Source organism: Eleutherodactylus coqui, chromosome 1 (assembly GCF_035609145.1).
Source record: "Eleutherodactylus coqui strain aEleCoq1 chromosome 1, aEleCoq1.hap1, whole genome shotgun sequence".
Classification (NCBI taxonomy): Eukaryota; Metazoa; Chordata; class Amphibia; order Anura; family Eleutherodactylidae; genus Eleutherodactylus; species Eleutherodactylus coqui.
In genome coordinates, this window is record NC_089837.1 from 414,678,594 (window position 1) to 414,700,790 (window position 22,197).

Consider the following 22,197-nt stretch of genomic DNA (forward strand, 5'->3'; position numbering starts at 1 on the left):
AGTGCTTGAGGGGGTTCAAAGAAGGAAAACTAAAATAATAAACGGAATGAGAGGACTGGAATACTCAGAGAGGCTATCAAAATTGGGATTATTTACTCTAGAAAAAAGACGGCTAAGGGGTGATCAAATAACTATGTATAAATATATGAGGGGACAATACAAGGATCTCTCCCAGGATCTGTTTATACCCAGGATTGTGACAGTAACAAGAGGGCATCCTCTATGTCTAGAGGAACAGAAGGCTCCATCACCAACATAGAAGGGGGTTCTTTACTGTAAGAGCAGTGAGACTGTGGAACTCTCTGCCTGAGGACATGGTGATGGCAAAAATTGGGTGATGAGTGTAAGAGGGCACTAGACGTCTTTTTAGAGCGCTACGATGTTACAGGATATAAACATTAAATAGTCAGAAGGCTGTTGATCAGGGTTGTTGCTGAACTGGATGGACATGTGTCTTTTTTCAGCCTAGCATACTATGTAACTTTGTATGGAGAAAGTTTTTAAAAATTTTAAGTGCAGAGAAATGTAAAAAAAAACAACAAAAAAAACCAAAAAAACACACAAAAAAAAACACAAGACAAAGACAAAACACAATTGTACCAGTTCATGTGCCAGACTGAAATCTTTATAATCAGTTTAAATTCTAGTAAACCTGGTAGGTCCATGAGGCCATGCGCTTTTAAATCCTGCCCACTTTTAGTAACGTTTCAGGGTGTAAAAAGATACAAATTTCTGCGCAAGTATGCCATGCACAAAAATTTGTTATGGTTTTAATACCAGAAGACTGGTGTAAAATGGTTTGTGAATCCCCCTGGATGTTTTGGACTTACCTCCTGAGTCAATTCATTTCTTTCCTTTGATTGTGTCTTATGTGTAGCATTCAGAATTTCAAAATGTCTTCTCAGTTCTAATAATTCCCGCTCAAGAGAGTCTCGTTCGCTATTGCAGGAGAAAAAAAAATAATAAGCGCGAATCAACAGATCAGAACTTTAAGAAATACAATTTTTCTCTTGTGTAAAAATAAAATAGTTTTTAGCCATTTGTAGCATAGTGAACAGGTATACAGTTGCTATCAAAATTATTTACCCCTTTGCAAATTAGGTTCGTCAAATTTACAACTGAAAAATAAAAAAACAGTCAAACGAGCAATTTAAATGGCTTGACACATCTAATTTAACAAATGCCTTCTCTAAATGCAAACACAAAATGCCATTTTAAGGACTAGTGCAGTCTCAGAATTATTCAGGCTCCTGAATGGATCTCATAAGAGCACACATTTGCAAACCAGCGTTGTCCCAAGCACATCTGATACAACTAATGAAGCCCCTGATTAGTTGTATCAGGTGTGCTTGAGATAAAACACCTAAATTGACAAGGGCTTTGCTGGCTGTGATGTTTGACTGTATGTTAGAAATATGGCTAAGTCAAGAGAGTGGTCCAAAAAGTTACAATCATTGCCTTGCAGCAACAAGGAAAAGGATATAAAAAGATAGCAAAGGCACTGAGTGTTTCTAGAGATACAATTGGAAGCATAGCTATCCCCCAGTATATACGTTGGTTAGTCCTTCCTTTCTTTCCTTCTTTTTCTTAAGATCCTGGAGTCCTACTTAGATGGTCAGGTGATCTCAATTCTGACCAGCTGAGATCTACTTGGGTTTGTGTGTTGAGTTTCTAGTCAGTTTCTAAGTTTGTATGAGGCTATTACATGGACTCTGCCTCACAAACGGCCTACTGGGGGAACACAAACATTTCTATCACAGCTACTGATGATGATCATACAGCTCCTGTCACAAAGTCATAATAGAGGAGATCACAGCTCATCATCCTGATTGTATACTTATGATATGATTATTTAGGTGAATATAGAATACAAATGGCAAGTGCAGTGTTGCAGAGATGGTACAGGCTGCAGCTGATCATGTAATGCTGTGCTGATGCAACATGGGATTAAGGTGAAAGTGAAAGCAACATCAAGAAGGAGCCAGATAAGCATCAAACAGAAGGCTGCATTGCATGGAGGTCACTGCAATATACATAGGAGACCTCTAGAATGTGACAGCCAATCTAGTGATGGGTTCAGCAATGGCAAAATTTGTTTTCACCGGAGCGGCCCTTTAAAGAAACACTGGCCAAACTATTTGGCTGTGGCCGATTACAAAGGAGGTAGATGATCAAAAATCCTTGAGTTACTGCAAAAGATTTGGTGGCAACAAGTACTCAGGTTTCCATACCAGAGCTCTAAGACATACACAGACCAAAATGCACAAGACGTGTTAGCTCCAATATGCTCAAAACCAGATAAGTAAGTCACAGTTTTAAATCCTGTTCTGTGAAACAACAAACTGGAAATTTTTATCCCTATGTCTAAGCAGTATATCTGGAGGAAGAATGATCCATGTGCTGAAAAGAAGACCCTGCCTACAGTGAGGCATGGTGGTGGCTCGGTGATGATCCGGGCTGCTTTGTTCATCTGATACTGAAAACTTAAAGCATGTGGAGGGCAAGGTGGATTCAATCAAGTATCTTGAAATCCTAGGAGAAAACAACATGTCTTCTGTAAGGAACTTGAAGCTTGGGCATCATTGAACCTTCCAACGGAACAATGATCTCAAGCATACCTCAAAGTCCATCACAGCTTGGTTACAGAAGTAGTCCTGGAAGATACTGGAGAGGCTGTCGCATGACGTGAACTCTATAGAAGATCTTTGGTGGGAAGTGAAGAAGGCGGCTGCAGCTTGTAAAGCCAAGATTATTAGTGAACCGGAGGCCACTGCTCATGAGGAATTGGCTAAGGTTCCTCAGGAACGCCATCACAAGCTGGTGTCTGGCTGTGCATCACGTTTGCTGCAGGTCACAACAGCAAAAGGGTGCTATACTAACTAATAAAAATGGCTGTCATGAAGGGGTTGAATAATTCTGAGACTGCAGTAGTCAGGAAAAATAGCTTTTTGTTGACTTTGCAGAAACCATTTGTAATATTAGTAGAGTTGAGCTATTTAAATTGTCCCTGTTTGATTGCATTTGGAAGATGAAACAATGCCTCTACTGCACCACCTATTGGAAGGCAGCAATCCTGCAAGTCAATGTCAGACCTCTTCACAGGCCTTTTAACATTTCCAGGAATTTAAGCCGAAGCCAGAAGGAAAAGAAAAACATGTTCAAACAGACTGTTTCAGGGTTCTTCCCCTGCTCACCTTGCAGTAGGTTGCTGGCTTGGATAGGTGACAGGCCTATGATGTGGGTCAGGAAGAGTAGTATGGCTTCTCTTTAGGGTCGGACATTGACTTGCAGGAATGCTGCCTCCTAATAGGTGGTGTTGTAGACGAATTGTTCTAGCTTCTCATTTGCATACATTTCCCACAGGAGCTTGCATGGCCTTATAAGTCTCCTCACACAAAGTAGGTTCTCTCCCCAAGGATAAACCATACCCTTTTGGTCGAACACATTTGTAATAACCATAGTTGCCTCTAGGAGACTGGTTATTATGCAGCTCCTTTTCTGGTCAATAGGAGCAGTATAGAGCTGCAAATATGCAGTGGTGGCATTATGGTGTTTTGTGCGACAGAAATGGAGCGTGTATTCCTACCAAATATACTAGAAAACACTGTCCATCATGTTGCTAAAGCTTAAAACTAATAGTAGGTAGAGCTCAGAAACTCATCAGGACTACGAGAACATAATAATAGATACCTTTTGACTTTGTCATAATTCTCTATCCTAAAGTCCCCTTGATGAATGAGCTGCTTAGTGTCAGCCAGCTGCAGCGTTAACCTCTGACATCTTGTATCCAGCTCCGAGCGGCATCTCCTCTCCTCTTCATAACTCTGCCAGAAAAGAATCCGATGTCGGAGACTTACTACATGTGAATTAAAGGTGTACAGACAGTAGGACAGGACTACAAGAACTGTAATAGTAATTAGTTCAGTTGCATCAAAGCCTGCCATGGGTAGGCAGTGTGTGTCATACTGTGTAGGACACTAAATAAAATTTATTAAAAAGTGCATTAAACCAAATACCGCGACTGATACCTGTATGTTAAAAATACAGTGGATGATGTCAATATCAGACCATCTGAGGTATTAATACTTCTTGATTAGCATTCCATACATATAATATAGACTGACGTGCCAGAAGTCATGGGATAGCATTATTTTAAACTGATTATGACGTTATCTCAGGGTACGCCCACGCCTGTAAAAATTTTGAGCTCTTCTCTTGTGAGTGAAGTTGAACACTGGCCAGTGTGCTCAAGGCGACGTGAATAATTGGAAGCTCGAAAGGGGCATGATAGTGGGTGCCAGACAGATTGGGGCATTCCATTTCTGAAGTTGGGCGGACATTTAACATTCCTCGATCAGCAGTGTCACCCCTGTATGGCGAAAATTGCCTATGCGAACAGACAAACAACTCTGGCAGATGTCACATTCACATGCAATGTAGAAGGCCCTACAAGCATATACTGCAGGTCAGTGAAGCGTTCTTTACCATCTGTGGGAGCAGAAGACCCATCAGAGTGCATCGTTTAACACCAGGACACCAGATACAGTGCTTCACCTGGGCCTGTGATGTTGTTAAATGGAGCCTAAAGAACTATCAACATATGGTGTGGTCCAATGAGTAACAGTAGAAACTGTAGCTGATAGTAGGGTTTGTGCAGACTCCATGAAGCCATAGACCCCAGTTGTCAATAAGACCTACTACAGCCTGGTGGTGGTTCCATAATATTGTTGGGTATGTTCTTATACGGGTCCACTAGTCTGCCTCAGCAGGTCATTGACCAATGCCTACCACACTACGTTTCACTGCTCAGTGACCATTTGCGGCTCTTCATTGATTTCATGTACCCCCACAATGATGGGATATTGCAGCAAAATAATACACTGTGCTATAGGGCCTAAATTGTCCAGAATTGGTTCAAGGGGGCATTCTGGAGAGTTCCTATGAATGGAACGACTTGTAAGTTTGTACGACATGTCCAATTGAGCATTCATTGGATATAGTGCAGAGGTCCATTCACTCCCCAGGTTCTGCACCTACAAATATCACAGAGCTGTGGGTAGCTGTCTAGATAGCAGGACTCAACGTCCCTCCAGAGGTCTTCCATCCACTTCTGGAATCGATGCCCCATCAAGTTCCTGCACTTTGCTGGGCTAGTTAGGGGCCCTATACAATATTAGTTCTTGTCCCATCACTTTTGGCACGTCACTGTATAAATAAGCAATGGTTACATGCAGCTACAATAGTTGCGTATAAAAATACACCTCACATACTAACGTGTGAGCTTCCAAATCAAAAGAATACACCAAACAGTGCAAAACATCTGGAAGAAGTTGAAAAACATGTTTGTATAGATTTATCTTCTGCCGTTTCCATGTTCATAAGTCAAATATTGACCAAGTCAGAGGTCAGTATTACCCACCAAGAGAAATAAATCCGAGGATGTACTAAAACAGGAGCAGGCTGACAACATCTACTTTGCATTGCTAAAATCCTGCAATGCAAGAGAAAATAGAGAAGAGATAATGCAAGAAACGTGTGAGATGTGGAGAGTCAACTTGGTTAACACTTAGTTCCAAGTCACACTACAAAATCTCTTTAACACTCTGCAATATTGCACCTTGCATAGGGCCCTGTTACACAGGGCGACCGGTTGGGAGCAGATGCCCGAGGGGTCGTCCCAGCGATAATCATTATGTGCTTCTACCCAGGAGCGAGCATCGCTCCTCCATGCACAATAAACAGGCAGTTCTTCATAAGCGCACAACTGCCTGTTTACACGGACAATCCAACATTTAGGGTAATGCATGCAGAAACTGAACGAGGAGCGGATGAATTCTCATCTGTCGTTCATTTGGCATGCACTTACACTAGACAATGACTCTTCAGATTCCCGCTGGATGTAACCTGGGACTGACCAATAACCCACCTCTAGCAAACTCTTCAGCTGCTGCTTGTATCCGCTCATCTCCTTAGACTGCTTCTCAGACTTCACTTGGAGGTCACTTATTTTATTTTTCAGTGGTTGGACTTCTTCATAGAAACGAACCTGAATGGTGATAAATATATTACATATCTGCATCACAACTAGAACTACTATATAGGATTTGACCAAAGTGACCATTCGTAAGAACGGAGCAGAGAGGAACAAGTATGGTTACTTGTATACATTCAGTGCAGTAGCAGCGACATGTGCACGCTGTCCTCTGGGCTAGAACGCCACAGCAGTCGCCATTACTGCTTCCAGGTTATGTGAGCCATACCTTTACTCCTTAAAGACTAGAGTGTTTCAGTCCTAAAGGACCAGACACTTTTAGGCGATTTTACCCCTGTGGTAGTTTTATGGCCCTATTTATTTCACTGTGTTTTTTTCCATGATATATAGGGCTATTTTTAATAACCATTTTTCCCTGAAATATTTTTCTTGTATATATTAGTATGGACAATGTGAACCAAAAAAAAAAAAGTTTTGTAGCCCCTTAACGTCACATTTTGGCTGTGGGGGTACTTAACGCCACAGGACGTAAACTTATGTCATATGGATAGCATGGGATCAATAGCTGAGCCCGCACCATTCCATTACCGATGTCCAGCTTCCTATTGTGGCATGTAGGGGGGTTAACATCAGGATAGCTGTCCTTATGTCACAAGCTGTTAAACTCTTACATGCCGCCATCTGTTGATCAAAATTTAAGTGTCTCAACCCCCCATCCCTCCACGATGAGATTGCAGGGATGCAGTCATGGCGGCCTGGGGACCTTCTGAAGGCCCCCAGGGCTGCCATGATTGTTTGTCTATTAAGCCGTGCCACATGTTAAAATATGGTATAATGCAATTGTATTGCATTATTCTGTATAAGTGATCAAATTACCACAAGTTCAAGTCCCTTACGGGGACTGAAAAAAAGAAGTAAAAACAAGTATAATAGAGACTTTAACATTATTATAAAAAAATAACAATGGAAATTAAAGGAGATGTCTCGAGGAAGCAGTGAATTTTTTTTTTGCCCAGTCCCCCTTATTAAGCATGTAAATGACTTTTCTAGCTGGTTTGTACTTACAGTTCCAGCGTTTCAGCAACTTATAAAAACTTTCCCAAGATGGCCGCCGGCTTTTTTCCTGTCGCTTGCTGTAGCCCGACGTGCGCGCTCCCGAGACGCTACCAGCTGTGTCTCCCTGACAACCAGACGCCCCGCAGCCGCCGACCGGACCCACCGCAGCCGCCGACCACTGCACAGTCACCCACCGCCAGGCAGCAGGTAACCGGCGCAGCCCCCCCCCCCCCCCCCGGCAGAGCGGCAGACCCCCCCGGCCCAGCGGCAGACCCAGATTGGTGGAAAAATAGAAAGTTGGTGACAGAAAGCAATCCTTTTTTTAAAAGTATATTATTTTTTTCAAGCCGTGCTTCCCAAATAAAACATATAAATTTGTACTGACCCACAGGACAAAACCAACATGTTATTTTTACCGCACCACAAAATAGCAACCTCCCCAAAAACAGTACAATTACGTTTTGTTTTTTTTTCTATTTTACCCCACTCAGAAATGTTTTTAAAGGGGTTGTCTCGTGGCAAACCTCAAAATTTTACCTTACCCCATTCCCCCTGTCACCCCCCTGGCATAAAATAGCAAAGTGAAGCGGTTTTTAAGCCGCTTGCTACTCACCGATCCGACGAAATAAGGACTTTAAAAAATCTTCTCCCAAGATGGCCGCCGGTCCTTTCCCAGGGATGCACTGCGGTTTTCTCCCATGGTGCACCGCGGGTCTTCTCCCATGGTGCACCATGGGCTCTGTGCGTTCCATTGCCGATTCCAGCCTCCTGATTGGCTGGAATCGGCACACGTGATGGGGCGGAGCTACGCGATGATGCGTAGAAGGGGGCGGAGCCAGAACGCCGCTCGTGCCTGGACCGAGCAGAAGGGGAGAAGACCGCACTGCGCAAGCGCGTCTAAAAAAGCAAGAAGACATCAGAATTAGACGGATCCATGGCGACAGGGACGCCAGCAACGGAGCAGGTAAGTGAATAACTTCTGTATGGCCAATATTTAATGCACGATGTATATTACAAAGTGCATTAATATGGCCATACAAAGGTGTATAACCCCACTTGCTGCCGTGAGACAACCCCTTTAAGTCTTCTAACACATTATATGGTACGTTAAATAATACCATTGAAAATTACAAATTGGCCCACAAAAAACAAGCCCAGGCCCTCATGCAAATATGTCACGGGGAAATAAAAAAAGTTCAGTGAGTTTTTGAAAGTGAAGATACCAGAACTGCAGAATGTGATCTGGACACAGGAGCATCAATAATCCTTGGTCATGAAAAGGTTCAGTAAGAAAAAAAGGGAGTGGGAGGGGGGAAGGAATCTGTAACATTTCAAAAAAGTTATATAAAACTTGCTGTATGTTTATTACTTTTATGTATGACATTTCTCTTTGATTACTTGCACTAAATTACATTACTATACCACTTGTTACATATACCCTGTAAGCCCTGGTAATGGAATGAGTGAATAAGCTACCCATTTCACTGGAAGCATTGTCCTGCTGCGGTTATACAATGCTAGGTATTAGTAAAATGGGTATTGGATCAGCAGCATGTAACTGTAGTATATGGTATACACAATAATACTATCTATATTCTACTGGGTATCTAACATAGGTATTGAATAAGCATGGAATAAGCACAACAGCATCAACAGCAGCTGCAGGCAAACAGTTGTGATTCCGTTTCTAATATCCGTCTCATACACAATCCTACAGATGACTTTTGTTTTTATACCTTTCAAGGGCACCATTTACATTATACGTGACATCTACTTATAGGGGTGCGAAAACAAGTAATCAGAGAAGAACCAGATAAAACTACATCCCTGTGACATGAGCGCCACCATGTGGCCACAACGATTACAGCAGCAGAAAAGAATATAGTGCAGGAACACTAATGGCATCCTAATAACTAATGTTAATAGTACACTTTCTTCAAACTAAAAAAAAAAAAAAGTTTCATAGCTTGCGTAGAGGAGGGTTTTTACCCAATTCCATAAGGGATTTTATTTTAACTATTTCCACCAGCAAACATACAAGTTTCTTTTGTTTACCAGCAAAAAACTAGTAATCCACTAAAAGCAGTGGGGACAATAACAAAACTGTTTTGTATCCAAAGTCAAGAAAAATGCTTCACATTTAGAGGACACTTTGGGACTATGAACTAATTAAAGGGCACAGTAACGGATATCGCAGAATACCCGCTGGCAGCTCGGAGTATTCTGCCAGCGGGTATTCTGCGGGTAATTGCATGGTCTACCTGCATCAATATATAAAAAAGCTGGAGAGGCAACCTGCAAATAAACCAAGAACCCAATGTTTAGAGCCCCTTCTGAAGTAAAGTGAGCTAGGCTCCGAGGAGAGAGGATAAGCCAGCGCAGAGAGACTACTCACAGATACGTATTCAGAGATGGAGAGCTGCTCCTCAGGAAGGCCGCTGAGACTCTCGTAGGCTTCCTTACTTAATTCCAGGTACCGTAAACTATGGCGTATACTGCCTGCACGCTCTCTCAGCTGACGATTGGTTTCTTCCGACTGTTTGAGCCGTGACAGTATGGTTTCCATTTCTTTTTTCATTTGTTCTTGGTGTTTTCTAAAGACAATGGGAAATGTGACATCAGTGTGACGAGTACATGAAGACATGGCCGACACCGGGCAGACATACAACATGCAGTGCTTTCAGGACAACAGATGAACCTCAGCTATCTAGACTCCTCATGGTCACCGTTTAGCTCTGCTCCACGAGGACAGCCTGCGGCTCTGGAAACACATGGAGGACGGTCTCTTCAAAAGCTTCTAGGCAGCTACAACCCTACTACTTCAAAAGTGACATCAGCCGGAGCATTACCACCACCCCCAACATCGTGCAGACCACTATGGTGTTTTAACCGTTTTGTGTTATACGTAAGTATGCTGTCCGATAGAGGCCAACAGGACACTTCTGGCCTTGAATGGGGCAATGAACCCTAGGTATGAGCTTAGTGTGTAAGTTGGGAGTGTCCATCACTATGTAGTGTGAACACATCCCGATAGTGAAGGCACTACTGTGACTAGTGAGGTTAGACCCTACCGTGATTAGAGGAGCGCTGCCATCATTACTGCTGATTCAGAGATACACGTATAGCAGGGTTCACAAATCTAAGGGCTCATGCCCACTGCCGTATGCGTAAAACGGCAGAGACCGCATATGGGCTGAGTATGGCACTGTGCATGCCCGTGAATCACATGTCACGGACATGTGCAGTGTGATTTTTTTTTCAATGTTTTTTAATTCCCAGTTCTGTTGAAATGCTGCCTGTACACAATGTATTGTGCATGGACAGCGTATCATACGCAAGCCATAGAAGGGCTGCTTATCACACACAGAGAAATAAGAGCATGCTGCGATTTATTTCTCTTGCATATCGCTGCGCAGTGTGCACATACCGGTGTGCAGGCATCAATGAAAGGCCACTGACTTTCATTGCCTCCTTTCACCACGTATCACACATGCGTGTTATGCGGTGAACACACAGTCATGGACATGAGCCTTTACAGGGAGTGTTAGATCATTTACATGAGCAAACAATGATAGGGTTCGCTCAATCTCAGAGTTCATACAGGCAGATAACTCTTTTACATTTTGTGTGCTTGCTCGTTTAGTCCCTGTATTAGTGAATGAGAATGACTAAACAATCGCTGTTTTCGATGAACAACATGCGGATGATGATTTTTTTTATGCCTACATAAAATGAACAATAAGTGAGAAGGGAATGACTGCTCACTCGTTGTTCAATTGTTGGCGGTGTTTAAAAATCAACAAGTATTCAAATTTGTACGATCCAACAATTTTTTGTTTAGTGTAAAAGGGCCCTTTTGGTGCAGTTTGAAAAAATATATATATATTCTGTATGGGTCGGGAGTGCATGCCAAACATGGCATAACATTTCTTGGAGAACTCAGATCCATGGGCCTTTCACATGGCTCCATAAGGCAAGAACATTCCTAGGAACGTTTGTTTTTCCAATCATTGGGACGTGTAACAGTGCCACCCATCACCCCAGCAAACACTTGTGATCACATCTCTAATGTAGCACCAATAATAGTCATTGCTGATGAGATAATGATGAGAATGATGAAAGACGGTGGGAGACAAAGAATCATAAGAACGATCGTTTGCCCCCCAAAGAGTATGAATCAGCCTGTGTAAAGGCCAGGCAGATGAGTGCCAATCTCGTTGATCGGTGTTCATCATCAAGCCCAAATTTATATGGATCCTTAGGGCTCATGTCCACGGGCAAAATATGATTTAAGATCCGCAGCGGATCTCCCGCATGCGGATCCGCACCCCATAGGGATGCATTGACCACCCGCGGGTAGATAAATACCCGCGGATCGTCAATAAAAGGGATTTAAAAAAAAATGGAGCATGGAAAAATCTGGACCATGCTCCATTTTCGTGCGGGTCTCCCGCGGGGACGGCTCCCGCGGGCTTCTATTGAAGCCTATGGAAGCCGTCCGGATCCGCGGGAGACCTAAAATAGGAATTTAAAGTATTTACCATCCGTAGCGGGCCGGGAAGGTCTCCTCTTCCTCACGGCCGCATCTTCCTTGCTTCGGCTCGGCGGATGTGCCCGGCGCATGCGCGCGGCACGTCGACGACGTGCCGGCGACGTGCCGCCGGCGTCAGGAATTCATCCGCCGGCCGAAAATGAAGATCCGGCCGTGAGGAACAGCTGACTTTCCCCGCCCGCGCCGGATAGGTAAATGCTTTTAAATTGCTATTTTCGGCGCTCATGTCCGCGGGGCAGGAGGGACCCGCTGCAGATTCTACATTGAGAATCTGCAGCGGATCTTATTTTCCCCGTGGACATGAGGCCTTAGTGTTCACACAGGGTCTTTGCTCGCCACATTGAGTATCGAGCTCCAAGACTTGGGATCTACAGCCAACCTCATCACACTGACCGCTCAGCATGTAATAGAACATATATAATTTGCTTTATTTTATAATTACTTCTCTTAACCCCATTTATAACTAAATGATCGCCTGCTGTATAAAAACTAGGTGTGCCGTAATGTAAAAAATTGTATTTCTGTTCTGTCCAAATTATGCTTGGAAACACCATCTGAAATAATAAACTTCAATAAACTTGTTCAACAAGGGAATTTTCTAATCTCAAAATTAGTAACAGTGAACCGAAACAAAGATATAACGTTACCGTGTAAAACAAGTGTTCTTCATTACTGGACATTAAGAAGTAATACACAAAAAGGAAACAGAGGAGAACATGAGAGGGGGAAGACGAGGATAATCTACTCTACAGATCACACAACTATGTTTTCCCTACAAATTGCTGAAAACTTCGTCATGGGAAGTGTCACCCCTAGCATACGAGAAGATGTGAGACGAATATGCTGACTGCATGGGATTGTCTGCGTACTAGACAGGCCGGGCTCTCTTATGCCAATATGGTCTCATTCGTGAATTGCCCATTATTAAGCACATACAGGCCAGTATTATATATGATGAGGTCTTCTAGGCAGTGACTGGAAGGTCCTGTGGAGAAGCCTCAGCATGTGGACTACTGAAGACACACTTTCCTATGTATGTAGCGGTTCGTTCTACTGTTGCCTTCACTTAGACCTATGTACTCACCCCACAAAGTAGGCCCTCTGAGTTCACAGCCCAACATGAACCTGTCACTATGACAGATCTCTCTAAATAAGGACCATCTCCGATAACTTCATACAAACACAAAGGGGGATATTTTTACAAGATTTTATGCCATTTTCTGGTGTAAAAAGTTAGCAAATTGTTGTGTAAGTAAGGATTTGCACAAAATCTGCCCTTTTCCGTTTTTTGCACTAGCCTTGCCACTTTTCTTAAAAGTGGGCGGGACATAGAGGGAAGGGGGGGGGGCAGTCTGATGGATTTACATTTCTACGTTAAAAAAAGAGAGGTTTCGGGATGTGGCTAATACATAAAGAGTTGTGCGTCTCCTCATGCATTAGACATATCATGCGCTGGAGAAAATTTTACTAAGACCAGTGCTGGAAATGCCAGGCTTAGTAAATTTTCCCCAAAGAGATTGCTTTCTAGACCCCCCTCATCTTTGGCACATTTGAGGGCTTATAAGTGGTTGCACCCACAATTCAAACATTCTTGGGAAATCATACTAATGAAACAGGAAAAGACCACTTGGTCCATCTAGTCTGCCCTTATATTATTTCCTTGTTATTTCTCTTTTAGGGTAGCTATAGGCTTAGCCCAGGCAGCTTGAATTCATTTATTGTTGATTTTTCAACCACATCTACTGGATGTTTGTTCCAAGCATCTACTACTTTTTAAGTAAAACAATTGCTTCCGATCTTCCCCCAACTAATCTCAGATCGGGCCCCCTTGTTCTAGTGTTTAGCTTCCTTATAAGAACACTTCCCTCCTGAACCTTATTTATAGCTTTAAAATATTGAAAGTGTCCCAGAATTTTTCAACAAGTTTTCTAAAACATACTAGGTTCTCCTTACCCTCTCATTTGCTATTGTTTTCACTCCATTTCAAGTCTGTAAGTTCTGATTTTCAGGTGTTCTTCCCCGTTCTTCTGTTGCCCAGCTGTTTACAATCCAATGTAACGCAAGGGCCATGTGGCAAGCCTAGCATTCTGCCAGCAGTCCACTGTCCTGCACTTCCTTGCCCTCACTTCCCATGCTGCATTGAACAGTCTGCGGTCCAATCAGCAGGGAGGCAGTTTCTGAACGCCAGCCTCTTTGCTCTCCCAGGCATTTTAGCCAAAGGGAAACCCACACAGGCTCGCACAGCCACGGGAGAGGCAGAGTTTATGGAGATCATTTTTACAGTGTCAGCCTGCAAGCCTCCAATTGCATGGCAGCACCCTTGTCCAGAGAGTAATGGTGGGACGAGCTAAGGAAACATCCCTGTGCCCTTGTTACTGTACAAGCTCTTTATGTAATGACAGAGTAGATTGCAGAGAAGCTGGAAGGGAGACTAGTAGTATCAGCCACTTCCTACGTGATTTATAGTGGTTAAGATTCAACATTTTTAATGCAAGTATAAGACTAACATAAGTTGCCTGAAAAGTTAATGTCTCCTCTCACTCTTCTTTCCTCCTGTAACATAGGTAAAGGTTCCAATCATGTCCCTCCTCTCCCTTATTTCCTCAAGAATATACAAATTAAAGAAAAAGACTGAAGCAACCCTCTGGCCCAGGACAAACAAAGATGGATGAATTGCTTCTCTGACTATCTGATACACAATATGCATAGTATACATTGGCAGTCTAAGCTGTTACATGCTGCTCTGACTGGCCGGCACGGCTCATGTGGACAACAGTGGTCAATCAAAGCAGGTGTAGAGTTTTAGACTAATTATGCATACTAATGCACAGTGTGCATCAGGTAGTCTAGGTCCTGAGGGTCACTTTAACTTTCCCCTGATAGGTCTCAAGAACAAAACTTTCCACCTTTTTTGCATCCAGTTTTTGGATTATTTTATCAATGTCTTTCTGTGGATGGGGTCTTCAGAGCTGAACGCAGTATTCCAGATGTGGTCTCACCAGAGATCTATACAGCAGGATCACAATCTCCCTCCTTCCACTGGTTATACCTCTAGCCATGTAGCCGAGCATCCTACTTGCTTTCTTTGCTGCCTGACCTCACTGTGGACTCATTTAGAAGCTGTCAGAAATAAGAACCCCTATTCCTTCTCACCAGGTGCATTTATCTTACATTGAACTGCAGTTTCCATTGTGCTGACCATCTATTCAGAAAAGCTAAATTGTTCTCCATGTTTAAGACACCAGCAGGAGTATTAATCCTATTGCACACTTCTGTGTCATCAGCGAATACACGGATCTTACCTGTTAAATGTTCTCCTATGTCACTTACAGACATATTACATATGGTGTGGTCACCACTTGTAACTCGCCCCTGTTCAGAATACACAGCACCACCTTCATTCACAAATTTTATGACATAGTCGAAGAAATCAATGAGGTTAGTGTGATACGATCTGCCCTAAGTAAAGCCATAATGTCAGTCATGGTGACATACTTATTTTAAATGGTATAAATGGCAAAGTTGAACATATTTGGAATTGGGGAAAAAGTGCGTAAGTGGGTAAGTAATTGGCTCAGTGATACAATGCAGACGGTGGTGGTTCTAAATGATGCATACTCTGATTGGGTCACCTTTAATATTGGGGTACCACAGGGGCAGTTTATTAGACGGATTAGAATACAATCCTGGTATTCTAATTTAAAGGGGTTGTCCCGAGGCAAACATCAAAATTTTACCTTACCCCATTCCCCCCCGTCACCTCCTGGCATAAAATAGCAAATTAAAGCGGGTTTTTAAACCGCTTGCTACTCACCGATCCAACGAAATATGGACTTATAAAAATCTTCTCCCTAAGATGGCCGCCGGTCCTTTCCCAGGGATGCACTGCGGTTTTCTCCCATGGTGCACCGCGGGTCTTCTCCCATGGTGCACCATGGGCTCTGTGCGGTCCATTGCCGATTCCAGCCTCCTGATTGGCTGGAATCGGCACACGTGACGGGGCGGAGCTACGATGACGACGCGGTGACCAGCTCTCTGACACGAGCGGCCCCATTCACCAGGCAGAAGCACGGACTGCGCAAGCGCGTCTAAAAACGCCAGAAGACATCAGAATTAGACGGCTCCATGGAGACGGGGACGCTAGCAACGGAGCAGGTAAGTGAATAACTTCTGTATGGCTCATATTTAATGCACGATGTATATTACAAAGTGCATTAATATGGCCATACAGAAGTGTATAACCCCACTTGCTTTCGCGAGACAACCCCTTTAATATAGCAAACATTTATCTACTATAGTAATTCTGAGAATAGTGCAGTAAACATTTTTTCCAGGATAGACTGAGATTATTGTGGTTCTCCACTTGTTAGGAACCATTTTTCTCGTACCTGGATGACTGTTTTAGAAGGTCACCCATCCATTTAGGTGACAACTACAAGATTGCATGAATTGGAATTGTTTTTTTCAGAATCAGTCCTTACTGCATTTTCTAGATTATCTGTCCTTCCACCGGATCGGTTAAAGTGATTTTGTGTGTGTCTGTCAGTTCAGCCTTATTCTTTTCAATATAATTATTGTTTTTAATAAAGAGATAAGAATCATTACAGTGAAAAGTATATTCAAAGAACAGCTGATTCTCCTGCCACAGTGAAAGTGTTAGGTAATGCAGGATTATTCTCCTGACATTCACAGGATGAAATATTCCTTCTCTATTCTTATTTTTATCACAAAAAGATAGAAGAATATTTTTTTTCATTGAGGTGAAAATCCAAAATAACCTTGGGAAGAAAAGCAGAATTAAGTTAGATTATTATGTCTTCAAAACTTTCAGAGATGGATTGTTAATAGAGATTGCTTGCATCTCCCCTGTCTATGGCCTTCCAAGATACAGGTCTATTACTGAGAAGAGATAAAAGGTTATTTTCTGATGAAGGACCCACATAGAAACTAGATAGGGCTGCCACTTAAACTTTTAAAGTACTACAGTAAAGTCCTTTATCTAGCCCACTTTGTAAGGTGCCCCCGTCCAAGGGCGTGATTCCGCTGGCGGTAAATCGCCAGCGAATCACGCCGTCTAAAGCTTTCCATAGCGTTGCTATGGAAAGCACAGCCCTCTGTCTACGAGCGGAGAATCACTGCGATCCTCCAATCGCAGCCGGCAATTCGCAGCATACTGTGAATTGCCGCGATTCTCCGCGGTCAGCCTATCTGTCAGATAGGCTGACAGCAGAGATCCATCTGCCGGCTCCTGCTCCAGCAACACCCATGGACAGGGGGCCTAAGAAATACAAAATTGTGGGAGTATCCAGATCTAACAAATCCAATAGATTAAAATCTCTCCAGTTGCAAATTCTATTTTATAAATACTGGATGTGACCAAATTCTGACTATTTTTGAGGGTTGGTATGACTGTCAGAAAACTCCTTGTTTTAGTATTTGCCTCTCAGGATCCATGCTGATAAATCGAGTTTCTCCACATTGGGGTACAGTACTGGACCCTGAAGAAGAAAGTACGGCTCTTGCAGAAATATCAAAAGGAGCTTCCAGAGCTAGATGATTCAGTAGAGGAAAGCAGCAGCGTTTTGAGTCCAGAATGGAACTATTCAAAGTGATGGTCACTCTGCTCCTGTACAATATACTCAGAACTTGAGGAATCACCAGGAATGGGGGAAACGCATAGACCAATTCCATATCCCATGTTTGAGATAATGTCTATTCCCACAGGTGTGTCTTCTGCAGAGAAAAGAAATTGGCAGGTTAGGCATTTTCCCTTGTTGCAAAAAGTTCTATTTGGGGGAAGATCCCACCTGGATACTAACATCTTAAAGTATTTTTTTTCGTGTGTTTGGAGACCATTTCCCAGGCTGAATCTTTTCACTGTTGAGAAAGTCCACCACATTCTTTTCTTTTCCTTTTAGATGTATTGCTGCTATGGACCAGACTGATTTTTCTGCCCAAGAGAAAAATTCTTGCTGCTAGACTTTGTAGCAATGGGGGATTTAGTCCCTTCTTGATGTCAGAGGAAGTAAACTGTAGTAATGTTGTCTGAAAGTATTTTTATGTAATGGTTTCAGAGTTCGTTTTCTAGTCTAAATAAAGTATCCATTACTGCTTTCAGATCCCAAAAATTTGAGGACATTGAACTAATCTCTCTAGACCGTTTCACTTGTAGAAATTGTTTTTGGAAAATGGCTCCCCAACTTTCCTCATTTGCATCTGAAGTTACTATCAAGAGAGGTTCTTGAATCCACTCTAGTCCCCGAGATAGATTTGAAATTTATTTCCACCAGCAGAGTAAACACTTTACTTTTGAAGTTATTATAGTGATTCCTTTGTTTAATAATATTTGTTTCTTGTCCCAAGCGGATAGAATCATCATCTGCAAATTCTTTGGAATGAGCTTGCACTCATCGTACTGCCAGAATACAAGATGTTAGTGTTCCTAGCAGACCAATCCTCAGTCTTATTGTAGTGTGGTCTTCGTTCTCTGAGATTAGAGGAGATTCTTGACATTTTCAACTTTTTGTCCTCTAGAAGGAGGGTGCATTAAGGGTCTGAATTTATTAGGACTCTCAAAAATTATTTTTGACTTGAGGGATAGAGATCAGACTTTTGAAAGTTTATGATTAGAGATGAGCGAGCACCAAAATGCTCGGGTGCTCGTTACTCGGGACGAAATTTTCGCGATGCTCGAGGGTTCGTTTCGAGTAACGAACCCCATTGAAGTCAATGGGCGACCCGAGCATTTTTGTATATCGCCGATGCTCGCTAAGGTTTTCCTTTGTGAAAATCGGGGCAATTCAAGAAAGTGATGGGAACGACACAGCAACGGATAGGGCAGGCGAGGGGCTACATGTTGGGCTGCATCTCAAGTTCCCAGGTCCCACTATTAAGCCACAATAGCGGCAAGAGTGGGCCCCCCACCCCACCCCGCACTGTCAGCATAAAGATCGTTCTCCTCTGCCATAGCTGTAACAGCTGTGGCAGAGAAGAACGATGTTAGCCCATTGAATTCAATGGAGCCGGCAATACAGCAGGTTCCACTGAAAGCAATGGGCTGCCGGCGTGCGCGGGATGAATTGTCGGGAAGGGCTTAAATATATAAGCCCTTCCCTGCAATTCATCCAGAAATGCGTAAAAATAAAAATATATACCGTATATACCGGCGTATAAGGCGACGGGGCGTATAAGACGACCCCCCAACTGTCACCTTATACGCCGGGAATACAGCGGAGCAAAGAATAAAAATCATTACTCACTTCCCCCGGCGTTCTGCGGCGCTGCTGCAGGCTGTCGCTCCCTCCTGGTCCCCGGCAGAGCATTGCTTTCTGGACGCAGGGCTTGAAATCCCCGCCTCCAGAAAACACACGTGCCTTCAGCCAATCACAGCCATTCAATGACATCATTGTCATTGGCTGTGATTGGCTGAAGGCACGTGTGTTTTCTGGAGGCGGGGATTTCAAGCCCTGCGTCCAGAAAGCAATGCTCTGCCGGGGACCAGGAGGGAGCGACAGCCTGCAGCAGCGCCGCAGAACGCCGGGGGAAGTGAGTAATGATTTTTATTCTTTACTCCGCTGTATTCCCGGCGTATAAGGTGACAGTTGGGGGGTCGTCTTATACGCCCCGTCGCCTTATACGCCGGTATATACGGTATATATTTTTATTCTAACACATTTCTGGATGAATTGCAGGGAAGGGCTTATATATTTAAGCCCTTCCCGACAATTCATGCCGCGATCGCTGGCAGCCCATTGCTTTCAGTGGAACCTGCTGTATTGCCGGCTCCATTGAATTCAATGGGCAAACATCGTTCTTCTCTGCCACAGCTGTTACAGCTGTGGCAGAGAAGAATGATTTGTCTTCTATATGTTCTCAATGGGGTCGGCGCTGCTGCCGCCGGCCCCATTGAGAACATATAGAGAAGAGAACAGGAATCGCAGATCGCACATAGGTGCGATCTGCGATTTCTATGGCCTAAGAAGGACCGTTGGGGTTCTTGAAGCCTAAAATCACTCCTAACGCTCTCCCTATAGCAGCTCCGGCATCAACAGCACTTTCCCTGAACTATGTCAGAATGCATCTGTGGCGAGCCGCGGGAGGGGCAGATTTTAATACTCGGGTGACACCTGATCTCGCCAGCCACTCACTGCAGGGGGTGGTATAGGGCTTGAACGTCGCAGGGGGAAGTTGTAATGCCTTCCCTGTCTTTCTATTGGCCAGAAAAGCGCGCAAATTTCTCAGGAAAGAAAATGAAAGTGACTCGAACATCGCGTGGTACTCGTCTCGAATAACGAGCATCTCAAACACCCTAATACTCGAACGAGTATCAAGCTCGGACGAGTATACTCGCTCATCTCTATTTATGATCCATTCCAGATTTTCAAATAAAGTCTGAGTCACCGATGAGTCATCTTTCAAGACTGCCTCCAAACTTGCCACTACAGATAGTCCCCGACTTGCGAACATTCGAGTTACGAATTTCGCTAGATACGAACTATCTGTAGAGCACAGTATGATGTAATGCTATGGCATTACATCATACTGTGCAGGGGCCGGAGAGGCTTCTATCAAGCCTGATAGAAGCCTGTCCGGTCACATCGCGGTTGCTAGGCAGCCGGGGGCCTTCTGAAAGGCCCTAGGGCTGTCTATGCAGAGCGCCTAGCAAGCCGTGCGCTTGATAGGCACTCTGCATAGGCAGCCCTGGGGCCTTTCAGGAGGTCCCCGGCTGCCTAGCAACCACACAGCGTCCCGCGATCTCATCGTGGGACGCTGTACGGGCCCCCTGAACGTCGGGTGCAGGCTGTTTCTTACAGTGGGCACCCGGCGGCAGCAGTTCTGATGAGCCGCGCCGCTCGTCAGAACTGTTAACACTTTAAATACCGCTGTCAGAGCGGTATTTAAAGTGTTAACAGTTCCGACAAGCGCCACGGCTCGTCGGAACTGCTGCCGCCGGGTGCCCGCTGTAAGAACAGCCGGCACCCGACGTTGTATGGAGCGGGATCCACCCGCGATCCCCTCCATACTACCGTTTGTTCGACTTGCGAACGGGCTCCCGGAACGGAACCCGTTCGCAAGTCGGGGACTATCTGTATAAGAAAGTTCTTGAAGATGTTTATCTTTCTTTTGGGAAGGCCACCATCTCTATCACCACTTTGGTGAGTACTCTGGGAGACGATGGGATGCCGAATGGAAGACACTGAAATTTGAAATGGAAGACCGATTTCCACATCTTGTCGGCAAACCTCAAGAACCTCTGATGCCACAGATGGATAGGAATGTGAAAGTATGCTTCTATCAAGTCTATTGTGCACATCAGGGAGTTCTGGGGAATGATGGTTTTCACTGATTCCATCTTGAATTTTCTGTACACGATAAACTTATTCAAGTGTTTTAGATTTATTATTGTCCTGAAAGAACCCGAAGATTTTGTCACCAGAAAAAAAGTTTGAATGGAATCCTTATCCTTGCTAATCTTGTGGCACCATAACAATGAAATCCATAAAGCCTCCGTGTAGTTGATGCTGAAGAGTCTTTGTCTTTAGATAAGTGATCTGCAAGCTCTTTGGGGAAAGAGAAACATATTCTATATTTTAGCTCGATTCTATTATCTGTAAAACCCATATATTTTTGGTCATCTTTTTTCAAAGCCGAAAATAAGAACCGATCTGGGTTTTTTCACCTCCTCAATATCCATAGTACTGCGAGCTGCTTTCAATAAGGTATCAATATCATCAGAATAAAAATAGTACTTTCTGTCAACGGGAAAAGGAGGATCCAGGAAAAGTAAAATACACTATTTATTGTAATGTACTGAAAAAAAAAATTCAGCAGGCCCCCGGTTCCATCAGAGCCAATGCATTTCAGACTATTCAGTCCTTAGTCATACCGTAAATGACGAGGAAGTAGTGCTAACTATATAAAACAGCAAGAAACCAAACAACAGTTGGGCAATTAAATTACTCCAAACTTTAGCACTTGCGGGGCGGAATAATAGAATGCAACAAGAATAAATTATATATATATATATATATATATATATATATATATATATATGTTCTGAAGGTATAACTGAGACGAGTCCACAGTTTTTCTGAGGCAAACCGAAGGTACCCAGTTTACTAACATTCTCTTTTAAGAGCAAATGTGTGAGGCAAAGCAAATACAGGTTTTCTTGTTTTTACATAGGACAATACACTGAATTTAGTATTTTCCAAAAACCGTTAACAGAGTTATCTTCAACGCACTCTCTCTATGTTTAGGATTATTTGTGAACAGGATCCCCATCAGTCCCAGGTATCTGTGGGTGGTGCTCAAATATATCCCAGCCTATTCTCCCCCACACCGCACTGGTATTGAGACGCTTCAGGAGCTTGTTTCCTTCCAACTATGTCTGTACATCTCCCCAGACCGCGGCCGTACGTCTCCCCGGACCGCGGCCGTACGTCTCCCCAGACTCTCACTGACTGGCTTTCTCTGACAGAACGACGCACTGACTAAATGCGACTTATCTTCTCCTCACTCTACCTCTGACTGACTTCCCGCTCAAACTGCTCTGACTGAAAAGCTGTGTAACCCCTCCCCATATCCCGACTTGCAC

General features: G+C 43.6%; 1 protein-coding gene across 2 annotated transcripts in view; it reads right to left on the bottom strand.

Annotated features, from left to right (window-relative positions):
• The window catches only part of PIBF1 (progesterone immunomodulatory binding factor 1), a 188,376-nt gene that overhangs the window by 160,499 nt on the left and 5,680 nt on the right, over window positions 1–22,197 (bottom strand). For both annotated transcript variants that reach the window (XM_066581127.1, XM_066581136.1), the window contains exons 4-7: window positions 9,444–9,642; window positions 5,927–6,046; window positions 3,691–3,824; window positions 831–939 (exon numbers count right to left, since the gene is read on the bottom strand). In XM_066581127.1, coding sequence (XP_066437224.1) covers window positions 831–939; window positions 3,691–3,824; window positions 5,927–6,046; window positions 9,444–9,642 — 562 coding nt within the window. The remainder of the gene's footprint in view (window positions 1–830; window positions 940–3,690; window positions 3,825–5,926; window positions 6,047–9,443; window positions 9,643–22,197) is intronic.